The sequence below is a fragment of the Sinocyclocheilus grahami genome, unplaced genomic scaffold, assembly GCF_001515645.1.
Source record: "Sinocyclocheilus grahami isolate Dianchi unplaced genomic scaffold, SAMN03320097.WGS_v1.1 scaffold1240.1, whole genome shotgun sequence".
Lineage (NCBI taxonomy): Eukaryota > Metazoa > Chordata > Actinopteri > Cypriniformes > Cyprinidae > Sinocyclocheilus > Sinocyclocheilus grahami.
In genome coordinates, this window is record NW_015506419.1 from 49534 (window position 1) to 74245 (window position 24712).

General features: G+C 37.0%; 1 protein-coding gene across 1 annotated transcript in view; it reads right to left on the minus strand.

Moving 5' to 3' along the window:
• Positions 1-24712, minus strand: part of LOC107568402 (low-density lipoprotein receptor-related protein 1-like) — a 131244-nt gene that overhangs the window by 13804 nt on the left and 92728 nt on the right. The window contains exons 24-60 of the mRNA XM_016254375.1: positions 24051-24255; positions 23794-23958; positions 23450-23694; positions 22532-22663; positions 20971-21198; positions 19622-19796; positions 18431-18525; positions 18186-18335; positions 17760-17903; positions 16934-17059; positions 16712-16843; positions 15508-15642; positions 15296-15425; positions 15060-15186; positions 14362-14513; positions 14080-14204; positions 13543-13917; positions 8310-8499; positions 7533-7737; positions 7144-7333; positions 6408-6533; positions 6158-6286; positions 5859-5978; positions 5605-5718; positions 5351-5500; positions 5210-5239; positions 4670-4798; positions 4390-4512; positions 4127-4267; positions 3918-4007; positions 3257-3343; positions 1991-2179; positions 1747-1895; positions 719-812; positions 516-632; positions 310-429; positions 78-200 (exon numbers count right to left, since the gene is read on the minus strand). Of these exons, the coding sequence (XP_016109861.1) occupies positions 78-200; positions 310-429; positions 516-632; positions 719-812; positions 1747-1895; positions 1991-2179; positions 3257-3343; positions 3918-4007; positions 4127-4267; positions 4390-4512; positions 4670-4798; positions 5210-5239; positions 5351-5500; positions 5605-5718; positions 5859-5978; positions 6158-6286; positions 6408-6533; positions 7144-7333; positions 7533-7737; positions 8310-8499; positions 13543-13917; positions 14080-14204; positions 14362-14513; positions 15060-15186; positions 15296-15425; positions 15508-15642; positions 16712-16843; positions 16934-17059; positions 17760-17903; positions 18186-18335; positions 18431-18525; positions 19622-19796; positions 20971-21198; positions 22532-22663; positions 23450-23694; positions 23794-23958; positions 24051-24255 (5457 nt within the window). The remainder of the gene's footprint in view (positions 1-77; positions 201-309; positions 430-515; positions 633-718; positions 813-1746; positions 1896-1990; positions 2180-3256; positions 3344-3917; positions 4008-4126; positions 4268-4389; positions 4513-4669; positions 4799-5209; positions 5240-5350; positions 5501-5604; positions 5719-5858; positions 5979-6157; positions 6287-6407; positions 6534-7143; positions 7334-7532; positions 7738-8309; positions 8500-13542; positions 13918-14079; positions 14205-14361; positions 14514-15059; positions 15187-15295; positions 15426-15507; positions 15643-16711; positions 16844-16933; positions 17060-17759; positions 17904-18185; positions 18336-18430; positions 18526-19621; positions 19797-20970; positions 21199-22531; positions 22664-23449; positions 23695-23793; positions 23959-24050; positions 24256-24712) is intronic.

Here is a 24712-nt window from a genome sequence, read left to right on the forward strand (position 1 = left end):
ATATATATATATATATATATATATATATATATATATATACAAAAAGTCAATGTATTGTTGTTTTTTTATTTCCTTACTGCAGTTGGCCGGTTCGTCGGATTCGTCCACGCAGTCGTAGTCTCTATCGCACACCCAGACTCGTGGTATACAGCGTTTGGTGATGGCACACTGGAACTGGTTAGGAGCACAGGTCACCTCAGCTGCAAGACAACACGACGACACTCAGCCTATCAGCTCATCAGAAAACAGCCTCATACATAGTTTAAATATAAAAACTTTAACTAATGAGAAATATAGGACTAGACTTACGGCAGTCCTTTTCATCTTCTCCCTGGCCGCAGTTGTTCTGACCGTTACAACGCAAGATTCCAGGGATACAGCGGCTAGGATGCGAGCACTTAAACTGACTGGGCAGGCAAACGTGGATGTCTGAACGAGGACAAAAATGAGTGTTCATTAAGCAAATGTCCTAAAGATGATAATTTCAGTCCTACACAATTGCTTGGACATCATACCACAGTTGGCTTCATCAGAGTTGTCCTGGCAGTCGTTGTCTCCATCACAGATGTAAGCCGGGTTGGTGCAGAGACCTGTGCCACACTGGAACTGGCCTGGTCTGCATTTAAACTCGGCTAAAACCCAAGAACAGAGTATGAGAATGTTATGTATGTTTGAGTGTCCATGGTGTCTCTCACAGATAAAGAGCCCTGATACTTACGGCAATCGGCAGGTTCATCTGAGCGGTCTCCACAGTCATCCTCAGTATCACACTTCCACCAGAAGGGAATGCACTTATCATTCTTGCAGACAAACTACAGTCAGAGAGAAAGAAGAGAGAGCACAGACAATTAGCCTAGAGTTGTTTCTGACAAGAACATGTCAAGGTAATACTGCACCCCAAAAATCACAAGAAAAAAAAAAAGCTTTTTTAGGACAATTAGGTTTTTTTGCATGGTGACATTTTCATTTGACTTCTGACTACACAATTTCTAACTCTACTTCTCATTACCAAAATGCAAAATAAAAAAAAGAAATAATAATAATGGTCATTACTGTATCGCAGTGTTATTTTAGTGTTACTTTAATATTATTGATATATTATTATAGTGTTCATAAAAATGTTGAAGTTTTTTTTTTCTATTTTCAGTTTTCATTTTTAGTCATTTTGTTGGGTTTTTGTAATAAAAAAAAAAACTTCTATTATAATATTATAAATATTTAGAATGCAAATAAATATTTATTAATTTTTATTACCAGTTTTAGTAATATTATTACTTCAAATTAAACGTTTTCAAATGTAACTTATTTCAAATTTTTGTTTTAATTCTTTTTTCATTTAATCTTTTAAAAAAATTTTCAGTTTTATTTTTAATGAACAAACATTTTTTCAGTTTTTTTTTGTTAATAATAACGCTGCTATACTGTAAATGAAGAAAAAAAATGATTTTTTTTTAAAAAGTATATATTAGAACTGCTAATGTGTTGTTAATCTATTTAGTTAGTTAGTTAGAAATAAAGAAATACTACAACATTCTTTTTCTTATTTAAAATCATCATAAATTGATGGCAGCACAATAAACACTGATATAATGTTGAAACACTTGTTAATGTGTTAGCAATTTCAGTAACTTTAAAATGCGAATCAAATAAGAACCACATTAAGAAAAATGAATATTACAAGTAAAATGTGCTGGCATTCTGCATTTCGAGAAAATGTTTGCTTATTTGTGGCAAAATAACACACACCTGACTGGCTGTACAGTTGGACAAGCACTGTTTTCCATCAGCAGCCAGATAGAAGTTGGTGGGACAGGCACACTTGTAGCCTCCTCCAGGTGAGAGCAAACACAGGTTACTGCAGCCACCATTATCCACCTGACACGGGTGACCTGACACTGCAATTACAAGAGCATCAGAGAGGAGAAAGCTCAGAAAGCACATCAAACACCGCAGGAACATTTCTATACACAGCATGTGTGCATCTTCTCACCCTCAGGTTGTCTGGAGGGATGATAGATGTGTAAGTCCATGGGTCTGTGCAGGGTGCTAATCAACATGGTCTTGTTGGTGCCCAGGGTTTTGTGAGCTCTGTTAATGGACTTGGTCTCCCAGTCGGTCCAGTAGATGTACTCCTCAAATAGAGTCATAGCAAAGATATGAGGGATGTCTTGATTCAGCACTGTGGGGAAGAGAACACAAGACCCATATTTAATAAAGCAAGAAACAGAATATTGAAATAAGGGTGAAACTGTTTTTATCCTTCAGATTTGAATGGATCATAAAAAGCAGTTTATAGTATCATTGGTTAATATCAATCTTCCAATCTTCATGGCCTTGATTACATTAGCAAAAAAAACAAAAAAAACACAACTTCATACAAAATTAAGAATAAGTGACAGACCAAACATATTAACCAATATTTGTAGGCTATTTTCATGACATGAAAAGTACTAATTTTAGTACTTCATATTAAACGGATTTCAGTTCATTGACAAGCCAACCATTTTTTGTTTAGTTACCTTTTTATTTTAATTATACAACTGAAATATTCTAAAAATAATTATATATATATATTAGTGCTGTCAAACGATTAATCACATCCAAAATAAACGTTTTTGTTTACATAATATATGCGTGTATGCTGTGCATATTTATTATATATATATATATATATATATATATAAATACAAACACATGCAACCAAGCCAACCATTTTTTGTTTAGTTACCTTTTTATTTTAATTATAAAACTGAAATATTCTAAAAATAATTATATATATATATATATTAGTGCTGTCAAACGATTAATCGCATCCAAAATAAACGTTTGGCTTCCAATAGACCAAAAAACAGGTCCACTTGCTTGATTAACTGTTGTAGAAGTTTGCATGAATCTTATTACATTATGTTTATAAGATAATATTGATTTCCTGGCATCTCCTGACTTTAGCAGCACAAAGAAACTGTGAGGTTTCAAAGTCGAACCCTTTCAATCTAGGACAGATCTAGCATGTTCTTGCGTAAGCTTTCTGAATATTAGGAATTCATATGGAAATAAACCTCCTCCTCACTGCCTGTCTTTTGCACATACCAGTCTCAAAAACAATAGATCGACTGTAATATTACATAATACAGACAGTCTATGATGTCATTTATTGGCGACATGAAGGCTGGGTCACTCCTTTGTCTAAACTAATTGCCTGAAGAAAAATGACCTCATAAGCAGTGTGTGTGTGTGTGTGTGTGTTTGCATTCACCAATGTGTCTGTTGGATCCATCCAGGCTGGAAAAAGCAATGTAGTCTTCACGAGCGTCTGCCCAGTAGATGCGGTCATTAATAAAATCTAGCGTCAAGCCGAAGAAAGGCAGACAAGATCTTTCAACTTGACATTTGCCCATATTTGGCTTCCAATAGACCAAAAAACAGGTCCACTTGCTTGATTAACTGTTGTAGAAGTTTGCATGAATCTTATTACATTATGTTTATAAGATAATATTGATTTCCTGGCATCTCCTGACTTTAGCAGCACAAAGAAACTGTGAGGTTTCAAAGTCGAATCCTTTCAATCTAGGACAGATCTAGCATGTTCTTGCGTAAGCTTTCTGAATATTAGGAATTCATATGGAAATAAACCTCCTCCTCACTGCGTGTCTTTTGCACATACCAGTCTCAAAAACAATAGATCGACTGTAATATTACATAATACAGACAGTCTATGATGTCATTTATTGGCGACATGAAGGCTGGGTCACTCCTTTGTCTAAACTAATTGCCTGAAGAAAAATGACCTCATAAGCAGTGTGTGTGTGTGTGTGTGTGTTTGCATTCACCAATGTGTCTGTTGGATCCATCCAGGCTGGAAAAAGCAATGTAGTCTTCACGAGCGTCTGCCCAGTAGATGCGGTCATTAATAAAATCTAGCGTCAAGCCGTTCGGCCATGTGATCTTATCTTGAATGATGATGTGGCGATCTGTGCCATCCATGCCGATGCGGCCAATATGTGGCACTTACAAAAAATATATTACTTTTTTTTTTTTGTAACAACCAGAAGAAATAATAATAATGTGGTAACAACCTTTAGAAGAGTTTTTTTTTCACCTTGCCCTTCAAGGTTACTGTACTCACCTGAGTCTGTGCAAAGTGGGTTTTTGGGAGCTTCATCTGATTGGTCTCTACAGTCAAACTCTCCATCACACTCCCAGTTCTTCTGCTTCAGGCACTGGCCATTAGCACAGCGGAAATCATTCGGCCCGCATGTGGGATATTCTACATTATGACAGGAAAGACAACATCTGACTTAATGTATGCTTCACTGTGTGGGTCTGTGTGACTAATAATAATAAATAACACTAAAAGATGCAACAATAAAATGGACACCACATGCTTACCACACTCGGGCGATTCATCAGAGCCATCGCGGCAGTCAATGTCATGATCACACATGAAGTTTTTGGGAATACACTGATAATTCTGACACTGGAACTCTGAGTCATCACAGGTCTTATTGAACACTTGAGAGAGAGAGAGAGAGAGAGAGAGAAACACATGCAAAAAAAATAGTAAGAAATAAAAAGAGTGATTAAATAAAGAAACTAGGCAGAAATAGTTGCAACAGTTTCTTCCAAGGATTTCCATGGCACAAAATAAGCAATTCCTCTTGCAACTCACCACAACCAGCCTTAATGCCCTCATCTGCACCATCAGGACAGTCCTTGTCCCCGTCACACTTCCAGCGTTGAGAAATACACATGTGAGAGCCAGGACACTGGAATGCCTCTGGACTGCAAGTCTTCGTCTCTGAAAGAGATACATAAACTCAGTGTCACTTACACATTCTATCATCCAGCCTTAACTAGATTGACACTGAGATTCATCAAGGCTAATATAAAGACAAAAATTGAATGTTGGTAAGCAAACAGTTGATGGTAGCCACTGACTTCCATAGAATTTTTTCAAATGGCTACTATCAACTGTTTGGTTACCAAAATTATTCATTTGTGCTAAACAGAAGAAAAAAAAACTCATACAGGTTTGGAAAAACTTGACGTAAGCAAATGATGACAATTTAAATTTTTTGGTTGAACTATCCCTTTAAATAGCATAGAGGTTCTCAGTTGTCTTACACGGTCACAGATATGAGGATAAAACGATGCATAATGTAAATAATAATATGCAACCAACCATATAATCATGCCTAGTAAGATCAGCTAAACAGTGGACAATTATACTTCCTTTTCTCTGTGGGAAAGAAAGTGAAAGGTCAATTTCATTATGCAATATCACACATATTATATTTGCTCTGAGAATGAGGGGGTGTGTCAGTGCATGCTGATGTGTGAAGAGTCTGACCGGGACAGTTTCTTTCATCGGAGAAGTCTCCGCAGTCATTGGAGCCATCACAGCGCCAGGAGGGGGCGTAGCAGAGTGTAGTGAACTCACACTGCTCAAAGGTCTCGCCCTTCACTCCAAGCAGATAGTAACTGGAGCAGTCAGTGGGGCCTGAAAGAGAATGTACCGAAAGATTGTATCCGTTCGAGAGAATATGTAAATATGTTAAAACCTGCAACCTTTTGTTTTGGTTACTAGACCAGATTAATACTTACTGCAGTTCATCTCATCACTGGCGTCCTCACAGTCCACCACCTGATTACAGCGACTAGAGTTAGTGATGCAGGAACCGTCTTTGCACTGGAACTCAGCAGCACTGCACAGAGTCACTGAAGTAAACAGAGATGGATACAGTGAGGAACTATTACAGCTGCACTTTTTCTAGTCAACCACTCAAAAAAAAGAATTTCAGGTTTGTATTTTCCTTAATCTCCATTTATTTCAGACAATCACACTCCCCCTTGCTTACTGTTGCATGGCAGCTCATCTGAACCGTCTCCACAGTCATCAGTGCCGTCACACCAAGAGCTGTGTTTGATACATCGTCCATTAATGCAGCGCCGGTAGCCCTTCTTACACATGCGGTTCGCTTGAAAAAAAAAAAAAAGATGGAGAAATTCAGCTTTGCCATTGCAGGAATTAAATATGTTTTACAAAATGCTTTTATTTTAAGTTCAAAATATGTAAAACTTCAAATATCAAGCTTTCTAATTTGGAAATGCTTCTGAAAACTACAAAGCAATGAATGAGAAGCAGTGTCATGCTTACCGCAGTAGGACTGCTTCTCATCAGACTTGTCCTTGCAGTGGCCGAGACTGTCACAAGTCAGGCTGTACTCGATACAGTCGCCGTTTCCACATTCAAACTCATCCACGCTGTTGCAGGTTGTGTTCTCCGCTGGGAGACAGAGAGATATGCTTTAATTTTATGCTGCACTTTTCAGAGGAAACTAATGGAGCATGCTCAGAACAGGACAGGCTTATACTTTAGACACTAGCTTCCTGTTCGTCTCTCTCACCAACACAGGTGTTGTCTCCCAGTAGTTTGCGCTCTCCACGGCAGCTGCAGTTGACTCGTCCTTCTGAAGTGAGCAGACACAGGTCCTGACAGCCTCCATTATTGATGAGACATGGAGAAAATTCACCTACAGACACAAATGACCAATTTCAAATGAATTTTGGGGCAGTGTAATACATAAAATCATCCTCCGTTCCATTCATTTTCATAATTAGTTAAAAATCAATTGTGTCAGTTTTATCAATTTTGTGTGCTAGTGTAAATGAATAAGTATATAAATAAATAAATAGATTAATATTTACCCTTTTAAGCCATTTCAGAGCAGTGTTACTTTAGTATCACTGAGATACTATCATAGTTTTTTAAGTTAGAATTTAAATGTAATAGAAATTTCATTTTCTGTTTTCATTTTAATTTCAAAGTTTTACTATTTTGACATTTTTATTCGTTTTTGTTGTGAAATACGTATTTTTTACTTTATTTGAGTTTAAATTTAGTTATTTTAATACCTTAAAAATGAAAAATGTTGCCTTGTCAACTAGCTGAAATCAAATATATCTTATTTTATTTTCAGATAACATTTAGGTAATACAATATTTTATGGTTCTAGCTTCTGTAGACTATAATAACCTTGTGCAAATAATACTACTTCTAATATTGGCATGCTGAAAAAATATTTAAACCATAACTCTTTTCTTATAACACATGGATAAGTCAGTTTTCAGTACAAAACTTACAGCTATTGGTGTCTTTGGCCACAGCAATGATGCCCATTGGCTGTTGAGGAATGTCGGCACGTAGGACTTTCATATCTGTGCCGTATTTATTAGCTCTGAGCACAGCTCTGCGCACCCAGTCTGTCCAGAAGATATAGTCACCATACACCGCCAAACCGAAAGGATGCACTGGCTCGTTCTTTAGCACCACCTAATCACAGGTACGATTTACATTCATTCATTTTGCAAAGAAATTCAAGGTGTACAAGATGTCAGTAGTGTGTGTACTCTAAGAATCAAGCTCATGAACTTTGCGCTTTTAGAGTCATGATCTACCACGCAACAGTCAAGAACTCTTCCTTTCCCATGAACAAACAGAAAAAGTAAGACATAAATAGAGAGGAACTCACGAAGCGTCGACTGCCATCATACTCGCATCGCTCAATCTTGTCAAATGTGGCATCTGAGAAATAGATTTTCTCAGCACGGTGGTCGATGGCCAGGCCGTTCGGGGTGCGGATGTTACTGCCGATGATCACAAGGACATTCGCTCCTGAAAGAGACGCTCGCATGATACTTGGAGTCTGTTCATTCCAGTTAGTCCAGAACATCAAGCTGAAAGAAATAGCACCCAAAATGGAATAATTGAAACAGAAACTGACATGTGAGGTCTACTTACAACAAAAGCAACACAAGATTAAAAAAAAAAGCCCAAAGTACACAACAGAGTAATTTAATATGAATAATTTAATAATAATATTAAATATCTTTATTTAATATTATTAAATAAATAGATTATTGAAGTATTCAATAATTATATATTTTTAAATAAAACAAAATAAATTGCAAAAAATAAATTAAATAAAATTATAAATCAATTATTACAATGAATTATGTGAGCATCACAAAAATGCCTATTTTGGGGATTTGTTTTATAAGATTATGAATTAATTATCATAATCATTAATTATAAGAACATCACTTTGGCAGTTAAAGCTAAAATTAAGATTTGTGATATAGGTTTTTAAATAAAATTGTTAAAAAAAATTATATATAAAAATGTTTTCGGTATTTGTTAGGGTAGGAGTTCATACTGAATATGATTCAAACTCTTGGGATTGTAGGCCCAGGAAAATAATCAAAACACAGCATTGCATCATGGCAAATCTGATATACAATGTTCATACTCTTGGCATTCATCCAGAACAAAGGCTCTGGGGTGGTCATCCCCGGACATAGTGACCACAGTGTCTCTGTCAAAAGCTCCAGTGCGACTCTGGTCCACAGTGTGCCGTGTAATGGTGGAGGTGGTGTAGCTGGTCCAGTAAAGTGTGTCCCAACCCCGGTGATAAGCCAAACCTTCAATTGATCCTACACCTGTTCAAATGAAAAGAAGAAAAATGCTCTTAAACTGAGTAAGTATATAGAGAATCCTGCTCTGACTGCTTGTTTCTGATCCAAGAACAACTCTACTGCATCCAATCTGTTTTTCTTCATTATAATTCTGTGCACAGACACACTGTATTTATTTTGAACAAACTAACTCTACTGCACACTATAGCTAAAAATGAAACGAAAAACGAGGCATCTGAACTTCTTGGAAAGGATGGCAACAACTTCAAACTGGATTAATGTCATCTAAGCTTCATAGAGTAAACCAATTCTATGATTAACACAGGGCAAGTCCAAAACATCTCTTTTTAAACTCCTTATCCTGTCCCAGTGAACAGTTTAATCCCATGATACGTGTGCATGTTGGTTTCAGCGTGCTGTGAGATAGCCGTTGTTGCTGGTGCATGTGTGTGTTTAGTGGCTTAGTGTCATCCGGTCATTTCATGGATGGGTGCCTGTGCATACAAGACCCCTCCCTCTGTGAATCTCTTTAACCACGGTGACTAGTTCTTTCACAAAGAGAGGACTGCTGGAAGAGTCTCAGACACAACGCTGGGGTGAGAAGCAATGTGGAGCAATCAGCACCGTCGAAAGAGTCCCAATGAGTCGAAGTCACACTGAATAATAGTCGCCCTCCACAAAATGTATGAGCCCACGAGGGCCTTCGCTGCATCTATCTGCATCACACCAATGGCTGTTTTACGACAGCGATTGCTCCACCATAAAACAGGAAGGACACTCAACCAAGCGGTTTACTTTTGCTAAAAACCAATAATGATCCTGTAAAACACATCAGTTTTTAGGCCAAAGGCTTAAATATACTTGCATAATAGCCACAGCCAACAGATGAGACGTCATCACAGAAACAACGTTGTTCTAGGAAAAGGCCAGTAAACCTGACAATCGATGTATTAGATGATGATACCTGAACAACCACCCATTGTACTTTGAACTTGGAGGTCAGGAGGATCGTTATGGTGTTTGGTGTTAGTCATTCCTCCTACTACTTCTCCACCTCTGCGAGAGAAATCTCACATTAGGACAGACCCGAGGAGAGTCGTCTTGCTTTCCTTGCAGCAGAAGGACAAAGTCCTGGAACAGACAAGCTAAAGGACTTGGAATGAATCTGAAGAGTCATTTAATTGATCATAAGAGGAAAGTTGCATTGGGCACTTAGATTCAAGTAGAATCGACAGTTCGTAATGTAACGGCCATTGACAGATGCAGGGAATCACGTTTTGGAGGGTTGCCTGGTTTCACTCAATCAATCCAAGCAAACAGCAATCATGGATGGCCGTAAGGTAAGCACCTTCCATAATTTCAAATGCGAGATGAAATTTAATAGTGATCACATGTGAAAGGAACTGTTTTCACATTACAAATGATGAAACATAAATGTTTATGGTAATACTGGAAGTCTTTGGCTGCATTCGAAACCTTGTTGTTATTAACTAAAATTAAGACACATTGTTTGTTAATTTAAATAATGTCTGTTAATTAAAATAAACCTGAAATAAATTACTCATTTTGCTAAATGTTGCTTTGACAACTAGCTGAAATAAAATAAATTTGAGTTGAAGTACAAAATTACTAAATCTGAAATAAAGGTCCAATTAAAAAGTAAATTTACTAAAATTAATATAAAATAAAAAGCAAAAATATAAAAACAAAAGCTAATTCAAAATATGAATAACAACTAAATAGTATATACATAATATTAAAATAACGCTGACTCGAAAGCTGAAAAATGTTGCCAGCATACAAATCCAATAGGTTCATAATGATATAATATACCAACTTGTACTCGATTCTACTTGAATCTATTATATTATATTGTTTTATATCATATCATATTATATTATATACTGACTATTTACTCACTTTTTTAAAGAACATTTGATTTCAAAAATTTTGATGATAGAAATTAGCATTGTAGTCCCTGGATATTTGATTGGTTATTACAAAAGCTCACTTGATTTGTCCTATATTACTAAATGTTAAATTATGAAGACTAATGATAACTGACTAGGCAGTGACCCAGCTGTATTACCTTTCATACACAATCTGTGTGAGACAAACTTAATTATAAAGTGTATATATAATATTTTATTTATTTATAATTAATTAATTTATATTTGTTTATTTATTTTTTAAATGTCCTCTACGTACCAGAAAAAAAGTGTTAACATTAATTCTCAACTTCCTAGGAGGATATATTGCTAAATGCTAATGCTAAACACTAACAACCACCCCAGCAGAAACTGCCTTTATCTCTTGGAGTAAACACCCCAATGATGCTTTGCCATGTGAGGAAGTTATTAACTCTCAAAAGGGCTAATTATTAGCCTGAAGCAGACGGCGATCTTCATCTGGAGTTTGAACGTATGCCATCCCACACTTCAGTAAATTGCTCTTCAGTGTGTTCAGTATGAATATTAGCCATGATTATGGGAGTCTGAGCTGGGAACTAACACGGGTCTTAGCTCCCACTCTGGACGCAATAGTCATGCTGATCGGGCTGGTGGGACACTCGCTGGTCATCTACGTCCTGACCAGACGGAGGAGGAAAAATGGACTCCAGTCTCTTCAAGGGACAGATACGTTACTTTTAGCCTTGAGTGCTTCGGATCTACTGCTGCTCATTTGCCTGCCCTTCCACACTGCCGCTATAGCACTGGGCTACTGGCCCTTCAGCAGCATCCTATGCAAAGTCATCAGTTTCCTGGGAGTGGCCTGTAACTCGGCGAGCGTATTCACACTAGCTGCATTAGCGGTAACGCGCTACCTGATTGTGGTGCACCCCACTTGGACGTATCGTTTCCGAATGCGCCGCTGGCTCCGGGTTACTGTGATTCTCATGTGGGTGCCGGCCGTGGCTCTTGCAGCACCTCAGTTTGCTTTCCGCCAATTGAGGACTGTGCCCATCCTCTGCTTTGCGTTTCTATCAGACCTCAGCCAGTTGGTCTACAGTACCATTCTGTTCCTATTCAGCTTTGCTTTCCCTCTGATCATCATCGTCGTCATGTACACCAAACTCTACAGCTTCCTGCGAAGGACGCGACTGCAAGGTACCGTGCCGCAACTGGAGCGCTACCAGAACCAGGTGACCAAGACGTCGATCCTGTTGGTGTTAGTCTTCACCATCTGCTGGTTGCCATCCTACATCCTCATGTTCTTGCTCATTGCTACCAATAATAGAAATATACACGCACATCATCTCAACTTCGCCATCATTGCCCGGCTGTTAGCGAGCTCCTCGGCTGTAGCCAATCCGCTACTCTATGCTTTCATGTCAAACAAATTTCGTAGAGAGCTGCTGACATTGGGACGGGTGTGCTGCAAAGGTTGCAGGTGCGTTATGTGTCCAGGAAGTGCCATAGTGGAGCCCTTTAACCCTGTGGAGCTGGACACCCCTCCCCAACCATGAGGATAAAGTCCCGGACCATGCAGAAGCTTTTAATGTGTTTCTGCTGTAATGTGTTTGAACTACATTGATTTGTTCTGCCAGATATAGAGCCTGAATTATCTAAGTGAAGACTTCGATGATATTATGTAATAACAGATCTTTATGTGAACATCAAACTATATCATATACTGTTAAGAAATGTACTTTAGAGACTAGAAATGTCCATGTCAGACTTTTAATATATTTGAAACCATTGATGAAATTTCTTTCTTTACTGACTCATTATATGGCATATCAGGAAGAAACTGTCTACAACAAAAGCAACACAAACTTTGAATGAAGGGTTTTGCTTTTGGTGTATTGTTTTTTTTTCAATGCTTGCATTGTTACTAAATGTTACTTGTGTTCTTACTACTTCATGCTACTATAGGAGCTGATAAACATTTTCAGCCTCCACTGGCATCTGTCTAACCATCTAAAATGAATGACATTTAAAAAAATAAAATAAAAAAAAAGTTCACTAAAATGTACATTTTACATTTTAAAAGGTAATTTACTCCTGAGATGGCAAAGCTCAATTTTCAGCATTATTCCAGGTTTTCAATGTCACATGATCATTCAGAAAACATTTGAATATGTTGATTTGCTGCTCAAGAAACATATCAATGTTGAAAACAGTTGTGCTGCTTAATATTTTTGTGGAAACCATGAAACTATTTTCAGGGATTTTTGACGAATAGAAAGTTCAAAAGAACAGCATATATTTGAAATAGAACTCTTTTATAACAGTGTAAGTCACGGTCACTTCTGATCAAATGCATTGTTGCTGAATAAAGACTGTATTTTCCAAATTAAAATAGCATTTATTTTTTCAAGTACTTGGTTTCATTATAATTTCTCACTCTTAGGGGCCCTATCATACACCCGGGCGCAATGCAAAAAGCGTTTTTGATAGTTTCAGCCCGATGCAGTTCTCATTTTCCCGTACTGCGCCGCGTTGTTTAAATAGCAAATGCATTTGCGCCCATGGGCGTGTGCTGGTCTAAAAAAGAGGTGTGTTCAGGCGCATTGTTGGTGCAATGCTATTTTGAGGAACTGAAAATAGACTGCGCCATAGACCAACTCAAACCTGGTCTAAAGTCTGGTGCAATATTTTTTCTTTGTTATTTAAAGAGCGCGTTAGTAATATGCGCCTATATGCGGGAGCACAACGCACGTACACTTTACTTATTTTAATATTTACTTATTATTAGAACACACAGGGACACGCAGCAGCACAAAAACATAAAAAAAAAAAAAAAATTACATTCCGCCATGTAAATAGCGAAACCACCATGGCGCGAGCGAAACTAGCTTTTAAAGGGGATGGGAGATGAGACTCTGATTGGTTTATTGCACCTTACGCGCAGAACACACCCATTACTCATTAAGTGAATAGGGACAACCCGTTTAGACCATGCGCCCGGGCGCGTCGACCGTTTTCCCGTCATTAAACTAGCAAAAGTGGATTCGGACATGCCCTGAGTGCACCTGCGCCGTGCGCTTTAGACCATGCACTTAGAGCGTTAAAATAGGGCAAAACAGAGCAATAAAAAAAATGAATGAAAAGATTGGGCACTTACTCTCCACTATGGTCTTGCGGTCAGAGCCATCATCGCTGATATGCTGAATGTTACCAAAGTGAATGTCGCTGTAGAAGATCCGGTTGGCTCCCTTTCCACCGCCACCCCTGTAGTCAAAGGTAAGGGCGATGACATTCTTCATGTGCTCTGGGTCTTCAAAGGGTTTAATGGGAGCATTGAGGTTTGTTTCATCCGATAGGTGAATGCTCTTTAGTATCGTGCGCTCCGAGTAGAGGAGGTAGCCATCGTAATCCCTGCAGCTGTGGCTGTCCTCTGCCAGCATGCCGTGGGCACAGGCGCAGGTACGATTGCCATTACCCCGGTACAGACACAGCTGTTCACAACCACCATTGTTCACTTTACAAATGTTGGTACCTGCAAACAATATTAAGATATTAAAATGAACACAGTTGCTATTGTTAAAATCCAACTTTTTATATACTAGGGTCTCTTGGTTGGCTAAAACCCTGGAGGGTCCTTATGATTGGAAACCCCTGCTATATAGTCAAAAAAAAAAGTTTTCAGGAGGATACACACCTTGCTGTCTTGCACGGTTGAAGACTTTAATGTCTTTGAGCTGTACACCAATGCCTGTTCTCAGATACACCATGTCTGTGGCATTGTCCTTGTTTCCTCTCTTGATGGAGCCATTGGCATGCGTCCTATTGGAAACAGGAGAAGATAAAAAGCTCATTACCTGTAAAATCCACTGCAATAGCAAGATATAAAAACCTTTGAGAACATAAATTAATATGAATAAAAGGGGCCAGTTAAAAAGGTGTAATAATAAGCAATAGTCAAGGAATAATGTGTTGGCACCTGTCACTCCAGTAGATGTAGTCCTCAAACACAGAAACAGCAAACATGTCCATGTTGTTACTAGACAGCACCAGCTCACGGTTTTCTCCAGTCTCCAGATTTATGCGCTCAATTTTGTCTGTACGTGCATCACACCAATATAGCAGGCTCTCCTACACATTGTACAACATTAGTTACATAACACTTACCATACTGTTGTGGTTTCACTGCTAGAATATATTTTTATGTAATTAAAATACAAATTAAATTAAATAAACACTACCATCCAATAGTTTGGGGTTGCTAAGATTTTTCTTTTTTAATTGTTCAAAAATACATTTAAAAAAGTACCATTGTGAAATATTATTATTACAGTTTAAAAGAACTGTTTACGCCAAAATATTTTCAAATGTAATTTATTCCCGTGATGGCAAAGCTGAATTTTCAGCAGCCATTACTTCAGTCTTCCGTGTCACATGATCCATCAGAAATTGTTCTAATATGTTGATTTGATGCTCAAGAAACTGTTGAAACAGCTGCTTAATATTTTTGTGGAAAACATGATATATTTTTATATATTTTATAGAAAAAATAGCATTAAAAAAATCTTAATAATAATAACTAATCATCTTCTAAAAGTTGATTAGCAATTAAATCTGGTACCAGAACCCAAAATAAACTTGTTCTGCAAAAGAGGCACAGTGTGTTTATGTACAAACCTTGTAATCAATGGAGATGCCATTGGGCCAGCTGATGCTGACATTGACAAGAACTACTCTTTCAGAACCATCCAAACGAGATCTTTCAATACGCGGATACTGACCCCACTCCGTCCAGAACAGATACCTGTACACACAAATACTTGAGTCTAAGATCATGAGATCATACACTGTTTTCTCATGTTCATAGGCACACATTCCCCATCTTCACTTAAAACACAGACATATTCCCTCACCCTTTCTCTGGATGTACAGCAATGGCACGAGGTTTGTCCAGACCCTGAGAGATGACCACATAGCGGAAGGAGCCGTTGAGTCTGGCCACCTCAATCACATCAAAGCCTTGATCAGTCCAATAGATGTTGCCTATTTAAACAAAATAACACAATGTGTTAGATGCATTAATATATAATGCGCTTTTAATTTGTGTTTGCGCACATTTGCACACCTGCAATCCAGTCCACGGTGATGCCTTCCACACGTCCAATGCCATTGGTCACTATGTCCTCCCTCCAGGTCTGGTCTCTCTTGGCTCGGCTAATAGTGCTAAGGCCCATGTCAACCCAGTAGATGGTGTCATTCTCTACAGGGTAAAAGAAGCACAAAACACCTCAAGTTAGTTGCATTCAGAGCAATTTTCAGACTGATATTTGCATACTCACTAGGGCTGTGCGATTAATCGCGATTTGAGACGTTCTGCGATATGGATGCGATATTACTCTGTTCCAGAGCATATGCATGACTGCCAGCCTTGAGTTGCAGTCTTACTAACCAATAGAGTGAGCGCACCTCCGTTCTCCCCAATCAGCACTGCTCTAGCCAACTGCGTAAACACCCACCATTAAAAAAAAACTAAAACCAGAAAGCAGGAGAGAGACAGAGTGGTATTATGGCGTCTACTGGGTCAGATCGATAGTTAGGCAAATTAAAACTAAAGAAAACCGTATGCAACTTAAGCTTCGAAATGACAGACAACAAGAGCTGCGTCACAGTGCATATACCCTTCTCGGTTCTGTTTTCAGTACTGGCGAATAAAAGATACATTCTTAGATGTTTTTGTTAGTACGTGAACGTTATCTTACACATTTTATCTCCCCAACAGATTAATTTGAAATAAGTTTATGATGCATGTTCGCTATTCCCAATTCAGAAGAGCGCACACACAGCCTGTGTCTGTGAATGCTTCTCAGCGAATCCCGCGTCACGGACGAGCCGCTCATGCTTGTCGCACTCACGCAGCCTGTCTCGTAATGCTCGTTTATACTCGCACCCGGCTCCGCACCGCAAGTCTCCACGAGCGCATCTGGCAGTATGGATGAGGCTTGACGCACACGCGCGTAATGTAAACTATAACGATGTCTATTTGATGGATTCTATTGGTGGGATGTAATCTGGCAGATGGCAACCAATAGAACAACAGTAATTCCTATTGGAATAATGCCCAAAACAAAAAGGAATTTTGTAATGGTTTAATGGAAACTATAAGAATTTCTGTGATAGTTTCTATTGTATTTTTCAGCAGGGTAATGATACCCATACTGTGCTGCACATTATTGGCAATATTGAGCTGAAGCTTGACTTTGCAAATTTAAAATCGCAAATTAAATCGCAATTTGATATTTTACCCCAAATTGCACAGCCCTAATACTCACCAGCATGGAAGTCAATGCCCACAGCAAGAGAGGTGCCTGACACAGGTACCAGGGCATCAGATTTATCTGACGGGTCCAGAGGGATGCCACGGATGCCCTCGTGCACAGAGTAGAGCAAAAACGAGCCCATGCCTTTATACAGAAGTGCCATAAACACAATGTTACAATGTGGTCATGTGAAAGCAAATGTTGTACATTAGTGATGTATGTATGAGATCTTGCCTTCACAGGACTGTTGGCCACTCTTCAGACTATATCCAGCCGTACACATGCAGGCTCTTGTAGTTGGTGAAGTTGGCAAGCAAAGCTGAGAGCAGTCGCCATTGTTCTTACTGCAGAGGTTGGTACCTATAGTAGATATCAGACACATCCAAATGGTATCATCTTTGGTTAATAGTTCGCATTATTTTTGAATTATTTATAGTTGTGTTCATTTTAAGCATTAACCGAAATAAGACCTATTATAATATTAATATGTAATTTGTCTTGTCATCTGACAACCCAGGAATTCCCCTTTGATTATGCCAACTATTTTCACATTTAATTGAAATGAAATAATAATAATAGTTGTTGATTTTAAAACCTGCAATTTATAAAGAAGAATTTCAAGAAATCCAAATGAATTTAAAGGGAAAAAGTCACTAATCAATATAAATTACATTATATTTTAAGTGCTAATTAAAATTATCCTCTATTATAACAATTATTTAATCTGTCTTGCCATCTGACAATCCAGAAATTCCTTTTTGATTATGTGATCTATATTAACATTTAATTGGGTATTCTTTAAATTGAATATTTAGTTGAAGTAACACCAATAAAAAAAAAACACCAATAATAATAAGAATAAGAATAATTAAAAAATGAATTAATTTAATAAAAAAAATGTAATTAATGAAATTAATAGTTTTATTTGAAAAATAATACATTTTCCTTTTAAAAATTAGTAATTTTATAAAGAGTAATTTCTCCTTTTCACTTGCATATTCATTTATGGGGACAAAGTCACATGCATTTTAAGGTTACATAATCAATATAAATATGACACCTAGTTGATGAACAGTCTCATTGTAGATCTTCATATGCATCATGGGTGAGGTATTATTTCGGAGAACCTTCCAGTTGCCTCCATCACTCTTATCACATGTACCGATCTGATCTGTGCCCTGATCGGCCCACCACAACTTATCTCCTACACATAAAACACAAGAGGTCAGTCACTTACCTCAAATGGATTTTACAATGCAGTGAACTCTATGACCATTGTTCACAAAAATCACAATTGTGGTTTTTTGGAAAGCACTGTCATCTAGTTATGTGGAAGAATTTTTAAGAGCTGTAGTCTCACACCATTAATACTTAACAGAAACACTTCACAAGTCACAATTAAGTTAGACAAACTTCAGTTCAGTGAGTTACATCACAAAGTTTTAGTTTTTGATGCATTGGAAACAGTTTGATGGTGCTGTCTCACCCATGATAGCGAGGGCTGTAGCTTTGGTGAGTTTTCCTTTAACACCCTCAATGATCTCCAGTCCGGAACCATCCAGCTTACAGCGGTTAATGGTGCTGTTCCCTGAGCTGATCCAGTACAACTGCTCCATGTCAAAGTCTATGGACAGACCTGCCATGGGAAGAAGTCAGCGTGTAAAACATCATCTCCACAAGGCCTTCTTTTAGCTTTAGGCAAACAAAAGTTATACAAGACAGGCCACTCACCCACTGGGCCTTTCTGATTGGTGAACAGTAATGTGTGGTTGGTGCCGTCCATGTTGGCCATACTGATGTTGTCACCATCAAGCCAGTAGAGCTTCCTGTAAACAATACGCAAAAAATAAGACAACAGTAGCTAAGTCCTGACATAAAGAAGATATCTGCAAATTATTTGTGACAATGTTTACAATTATTTATAACTATTATAATATTTATTCATATTTTGAATTAGCTTTTGCTTTTATAATTTCAGTTAGTTTTAATAATTTTATGCACTTCTATCATTCTTATTAGTTTATATATATATTTTAATTTACTTATTTTATTTTAACTTGTAATATTTTTATTAGCTTTAATTTTATGTTCTCATTTTAATTTTAAAATAAGTTTTAATAATTTAGTTTTTTTGTAATTCTTATTAGTTTTTTATATTTTTTTATATTTCTATATAGCTTTAATTAATTTTAGTTTTAGTTTAGTATAGTTTTTCATTTTTGTTTAAGTTTTAAATCTAATATTTATATTTTATTCCTGCTTTACTTCAATTAGCAAAAACTATTTTATTAGTTTCAGTTACCAATATTTGTTTATTTGCAAAGAGCACCACATTTGTTGAGGTTCTGTTATTCAAGATTCTGGACATAAAAAGGCATTGTAATGCTTTATTTTGGTTTTAATTAAAAATAAAAGCCAGGAAAGTGTCTTCATATCTCAGTCAGCTGAATGCCTCAAAACACTGTGATGTACTGCCAGCGAGAGAAGAAATAAACACTAATTTATCAAAAACACTGTAGAGGGCAAAACACACCGAACAAATGAAAAACCAGCTGAATGACTTATATTGTCTGCATCCACAAGCTTGCTGATTTTATTAGAAACTGGTGCGTCTAGAAACTAGCACACTGGCACTAAACACATTGGATTCACATTGGCCACACAGCAACACACTGAGAAGTGCAACATGAGGGCAGCCATATTGTCCAGCCTATAGCTCACACTAATGAGCAACGTCTACATTTCTCATCTACACCCTTTACGATCTCCGCCAGAAACATACTGGCACGGCATCTGCTCCTCTCCAAATGTGGCCTACTAAACAAGCTGAGAGCGAAAGAGTCTAAAGAGACTAAAATGACAGAAAGGCACTAATGCTAAGCCTGAACTAGCAATTACGCATGTGTGAGTACTTGTACTAACCCCAGGATAGGATGTAGCACCAAACAGTGAGGCTTGTCCAGTCCATGGATTACAGCATTCTTGAAGGACCCGTCTAGGCGTGCAACATTGATCTGCTTCTTATTCGTATCATAGCTGGTCCAGAAGAGGTTTCTGGAGACCCAGTCTACAGCTAGACCCTGAGCATTATGGAGGTCTAGCAAAGAAAATATATTTTTTTTTATCATGATTAGAATTGTAAACTGATCACACAGGCTGAAAAACAGAACAACATAGCAAATATAAATATGTATTTGTCTTGCATTCTTTAATACAAAAAGTATGTGAACTCTTACTGTATGAAAGTCAATGTATTTGATAACAAAATCTGACATTTATTTTCAAGTAAGATATATTTCACAAGTCTGGGTTTGGCAAGAACGTTTTTGAAAGAAGTTTCTTTCACCCACCCAGACGTGTGCATTTATTTGATCAAAAATAAAGTAAAAAAGTAATATTTTATTACAATTTAAAACAACTGTTTTCTACTTGAATATATTTGAAAATGTAATTTATTCCTGTGATCGTGAATTTACAGCAGCCATTTACTCCACTTCCCATTTTTCAGGATTATTTGATTAATAGAAAGTTAAAAAGAACAGCATGTACTTGAAACAGAAATATTTGTATAAATAAGTTATACATTTATTATATATATATACAGTGGGGAAAAAAAGTATTTAGTCAGCCACCAATTGTGCAAGTTCTCCCACTTAAAAAGATGAGAGAGGCCTGTAATTTTCATCATAGGTATACCTCAACTATGAGAGACAAAATGAGAAAAAAAAATCCAGAAAATCACATTGTAGGATTTTTAAAGAATTTATTTGCAAATTATGGTGGAAAATAAGTATTTGGTCAATAACAAAATTTCATCTCAATACTTTGTTATATACACTTTGTTGGCAATGACAGAGGTCAAACATTTTCTCCCCAAACTTTTGTATAGTAATGTAAATACTTTACAAAATAATTCAGTAGTTTATAATAATTCTTTATTATATTTTTTATTGGGTTTTAAAAGATAAGATAGATACGCTGTTTAAAATGTCTTATTATCAAACATAATGGACCATGATAAAACCATAGTTAACAGGAAACTGACTTCATCCATTCACTAAAAATGACCAGAAGATCAGATGGCTAAAAATAATTGGGGAAAAAAGTGAGTAAAAAAAAGAAAAAAGTTACTTCACTTTTATAGCATCATTCATTTGATGATTCTTTTCAGTTTAATAAAGCAATGAAGGTCCATTTTTAAGTGTTCCTATGCATTTTGGGCCAGTGCTGACTTAGAATAATAGATTTTTAAGCTCAAACCATCATCTCACCAGCTGATACCACCGTCTCCACACCAGTCCCATTGATGAAGGCTCTTTTGATCGTCTGAGTGCGAACATCAGACCAGTAGATGCGGTGCTCCAGAGCATCATAATCCACCACTGTAACATTGTCGATGTCAGGGACAGTGAAAGAGATGATGTAGTTGTAATAGGGATTATCTATGTCCACCCCTCTGATTTCAATCTGACGAGCGTACAGCAGGAACTGACGGTACTCTGGACAAAAGACATTGTCAATTGATATAGTATTATAAAAGTGCATGTAAAACAAAGCATATATACATTTGTAAGCACAAAATCATCTTGTACAAAATATAAGCTATTGTTAAATTGTAGTCATGTATTTTTCTATGAAAATACATATATAGGTAAAGAACATACAGTAGTAGTGAAGTCTACAGTCTCCATATTGATTAGCCTGAACGGAAGAGTGGGCTCCTACTCCTGCGTTTGCCACTATCTAATGTCAGTGTTAATTCATCACTGAACCTACAGGTCCTCTAACTCCAATCACTCTGCTCTCCATACAGCCATACTGGAGGCTGTGCTGCTGAATACTAAAAACTGATCGTGCATCTGGGCGGCAGGGTGCACTGTTGTTTTCTTGACGGTTAAACGAGATTTACAGCCCACACAAGACTACTAACATTCAGCCCGGCCTGAAAAATCTAACATTGAGCATCTATAGCGCCAACGCAAAATGAATCTAAAAGAAAAGCCTCATGCTGTGCCGCAATTAATATACTATCTGTCCTGAAGTATGTGAGATCAGAATTGCTTCATTTAAAATAATAGTGAACTTAAAAATTGTCAGCCACAGTATGATTTTTTTTTTGGTGGATTTTCTAATTGTACAACCACATGTATGCATTAGAAGTCAATTCTTGCTAATAGTCTTCAAATTAAGAAAAATGCTTGTATGATTTTATTCCATTAGTCTGAAGCTGCCACAATAGTTTTTAAATGTATAAACCTAAAAGTGAAGTAATAATGAAATGCTAATGGAGTTAGCTAGACACAAAGAAAACAGCAAGGAGCTCTGTGGCTTTGCTATTTTGCTTACTACTCACTCAAATTGGAACTCCAGCTTTTGGTTACGTTCCAAATAATGTAGTATTACTGCAGTACATTTGTATGTGGAATACCAGGGTGATCAAATACATTCACTAAAACATGCAGAGATTACTGCGTGGATTACTGTATCTCACAATGCAATGCACTTTACCGCCCATTTCCAGTATGATGGATTCAAATGGAAATACTATCAGCAGCGATTTTTTATTAAACAGCCATCATTAATACATTTGATAAATAAAACATACTGAGGTCATGTGACAATACACTGTGGAATAATGCTTATTGTTTCTTAGAACAATTTATATTGTTCCTGTTGCTCAAACAGTAGAATATGTTGTTTGCAATGACAAGGTCATGGGAAATGTAATATATTGTGCAGTATTCAGTAATTAGTAAAACAGTATTCCATTCAGAACTTGCTAACAATTAAAGCATTTGATTGGATCTTAGGGCTGAGGAAGGAGGAGCCTACCGTAGCAGGTGTGCTTGTCTGCCTTGAGTTTCATGAGGTGTGGACAGGCACAGGAAAAGGTTTGGTTGTAGTTGATGAGGCACAGGTGAGAGCACGGCCCTTTCCCATCATTCGCTGCACACGGGTTGGGAGCTGCAAAGGAGGAAGAAAATGTTCAGTGTTATTTTCATTTTTTTTATATAAAACTTTTATTTTTTTATATATTTAATATATTTAGTTTTAATTTTTTCAATCCAGTTTTAGAAATTTTGGCACTTAAACTTATTGTATTTCATTTAGTTGCCAAGGCAAAATTTCTGCTATATGACCCTGGACCACAAAACCAGTCATAAGTCGCACAGGTATGTTTGTAGCAATAGCCAAAAATACATTATATGGGTCAAAATTATCGATTTTTCTTTTATGCCAAAAATCATTAGGATATTAATTAAAGATCATGTTCCATGAAGATATTTTGTACATTTCCTACCATAAATATATCAAAACGTAATTTTTGATTAGTAATATGCATGGCAAAGGACTTCATTTTGGACAACTTTAAAGGCGATTTTCTCAATATTTAGATTTTTTGCACCCTCAGATTCCAGATTTTCAAATAGTTGTATCTTGGTCAAATATTGTCCTATCCTAACAATACATCAATAGAAAAAATATTTATTCAGCATTCAGATGATGTATAAATCTCAATTTCAAAAGATTCACCATTATGACTGGTTTTGTGGTCCAGGGTTACATATTAGCTTAAGTTAACGTTTTTCATCTAGTATTTATATTTTATTTCAGTTAAAGGAAATTGTTTTTAATAGGTTTGATTTACAAAAACAACACGGGTGTTCACAGCTTACAAATGCAACACGAAACATAAACAAGTTTCCTGACAGTTTTTGACATATTAGTTCAGGTCATGCTGGTTCTCACCCTGAGGTTGTCTAGAAGGATGAAACACTTGAAGATCAAACGGCTGAGTGTTTGTTCTTTGGACCACCGTCACATTGTGTCCTGTCCATTTATTGGCTTTAGCCAAAGTGTTGGTCCGCCAGTCCGTCCAGTAGACCTCTCCTCCATACATGGTGACGGCAAAGGGATGTGATAAGTGTTCATGACCCCGAAGCACCTCGATTAGGCCGGAACCATCGTAAGCGGCAGAGTAGATGGCATCAGATCTAAAGAAATATTTTTCAAGATTTTTACAAGATCAAGGTGACTAACTGTGGATATTTTTGCATTTTACTTCACTTTTAGTGCCAATAGTGCATGAATACCTGGCATCAATCCACAGGATACGGCGCTCTAGGTAGTCCACAGTGAGACCGTTGGGCCAGCCACCGTTCCCAGTCTCTTTGTGGATGGTGCGACGGCCCTCCCCACTCATAGATGCAGCCTCTATCCTAGGGGAGCTGGCGTCCCAGTCTGTCCAGAACAGAATACTGGGAGAAAAAAATAAAAATTTCTTGTAACAACCTAATTCTGTCAAGATAACTGAAAAATAACAGAGCTGTCAAAGTATATCATGTTTTACCCATCTCTTGGGTCAAGTGCAATGGCACGCGGATGCTCCACTTCTCCGGCTAGTAGTGTTGTACGCATGGTACCATCCAGCTTGGCCACTTCGATCTGATCCAGGTTACTTTCCACCCAGTAGATGTTTCCTGCGATCCAGTCCACAGCCAGACCCTCTGGAGTGGCCAAACCATACTGAATCACCACCTCAAAACTGGTGAGAGCTGAAACACCAAGACAAGGAGAATTTATAGGAATCTAAGTTAAACCTAGCAATAAAAGGTTTAGGATGTTGAAAAATGCATGAAGAATTTAACCAAAGAAATGATGGATCCAATATAATAACTTATATATAATATATATTATATAATAATAATAATAATAATATATATATATAAATATATATATATACACATATACATTTACTATTATTATTTATTTTTGCCGTTTTATGTCTTTATTTCAATACAACAGTAGACAGTCATTAAATATTTTATTAACATTTGATAACAGCTAGACTATTTTGCCTAATTATATTACACAAAACGCAAAACAAAAAAAAATAAAAAATATATATATACAGTGGTGTGAAAAAGTGTAGGCCCCCTTCTTGTTTTTTAAATTTTTTGCATATTTGTCACACTTAAAAGATTCAGATCATCAAACTAATTTTAATATTAC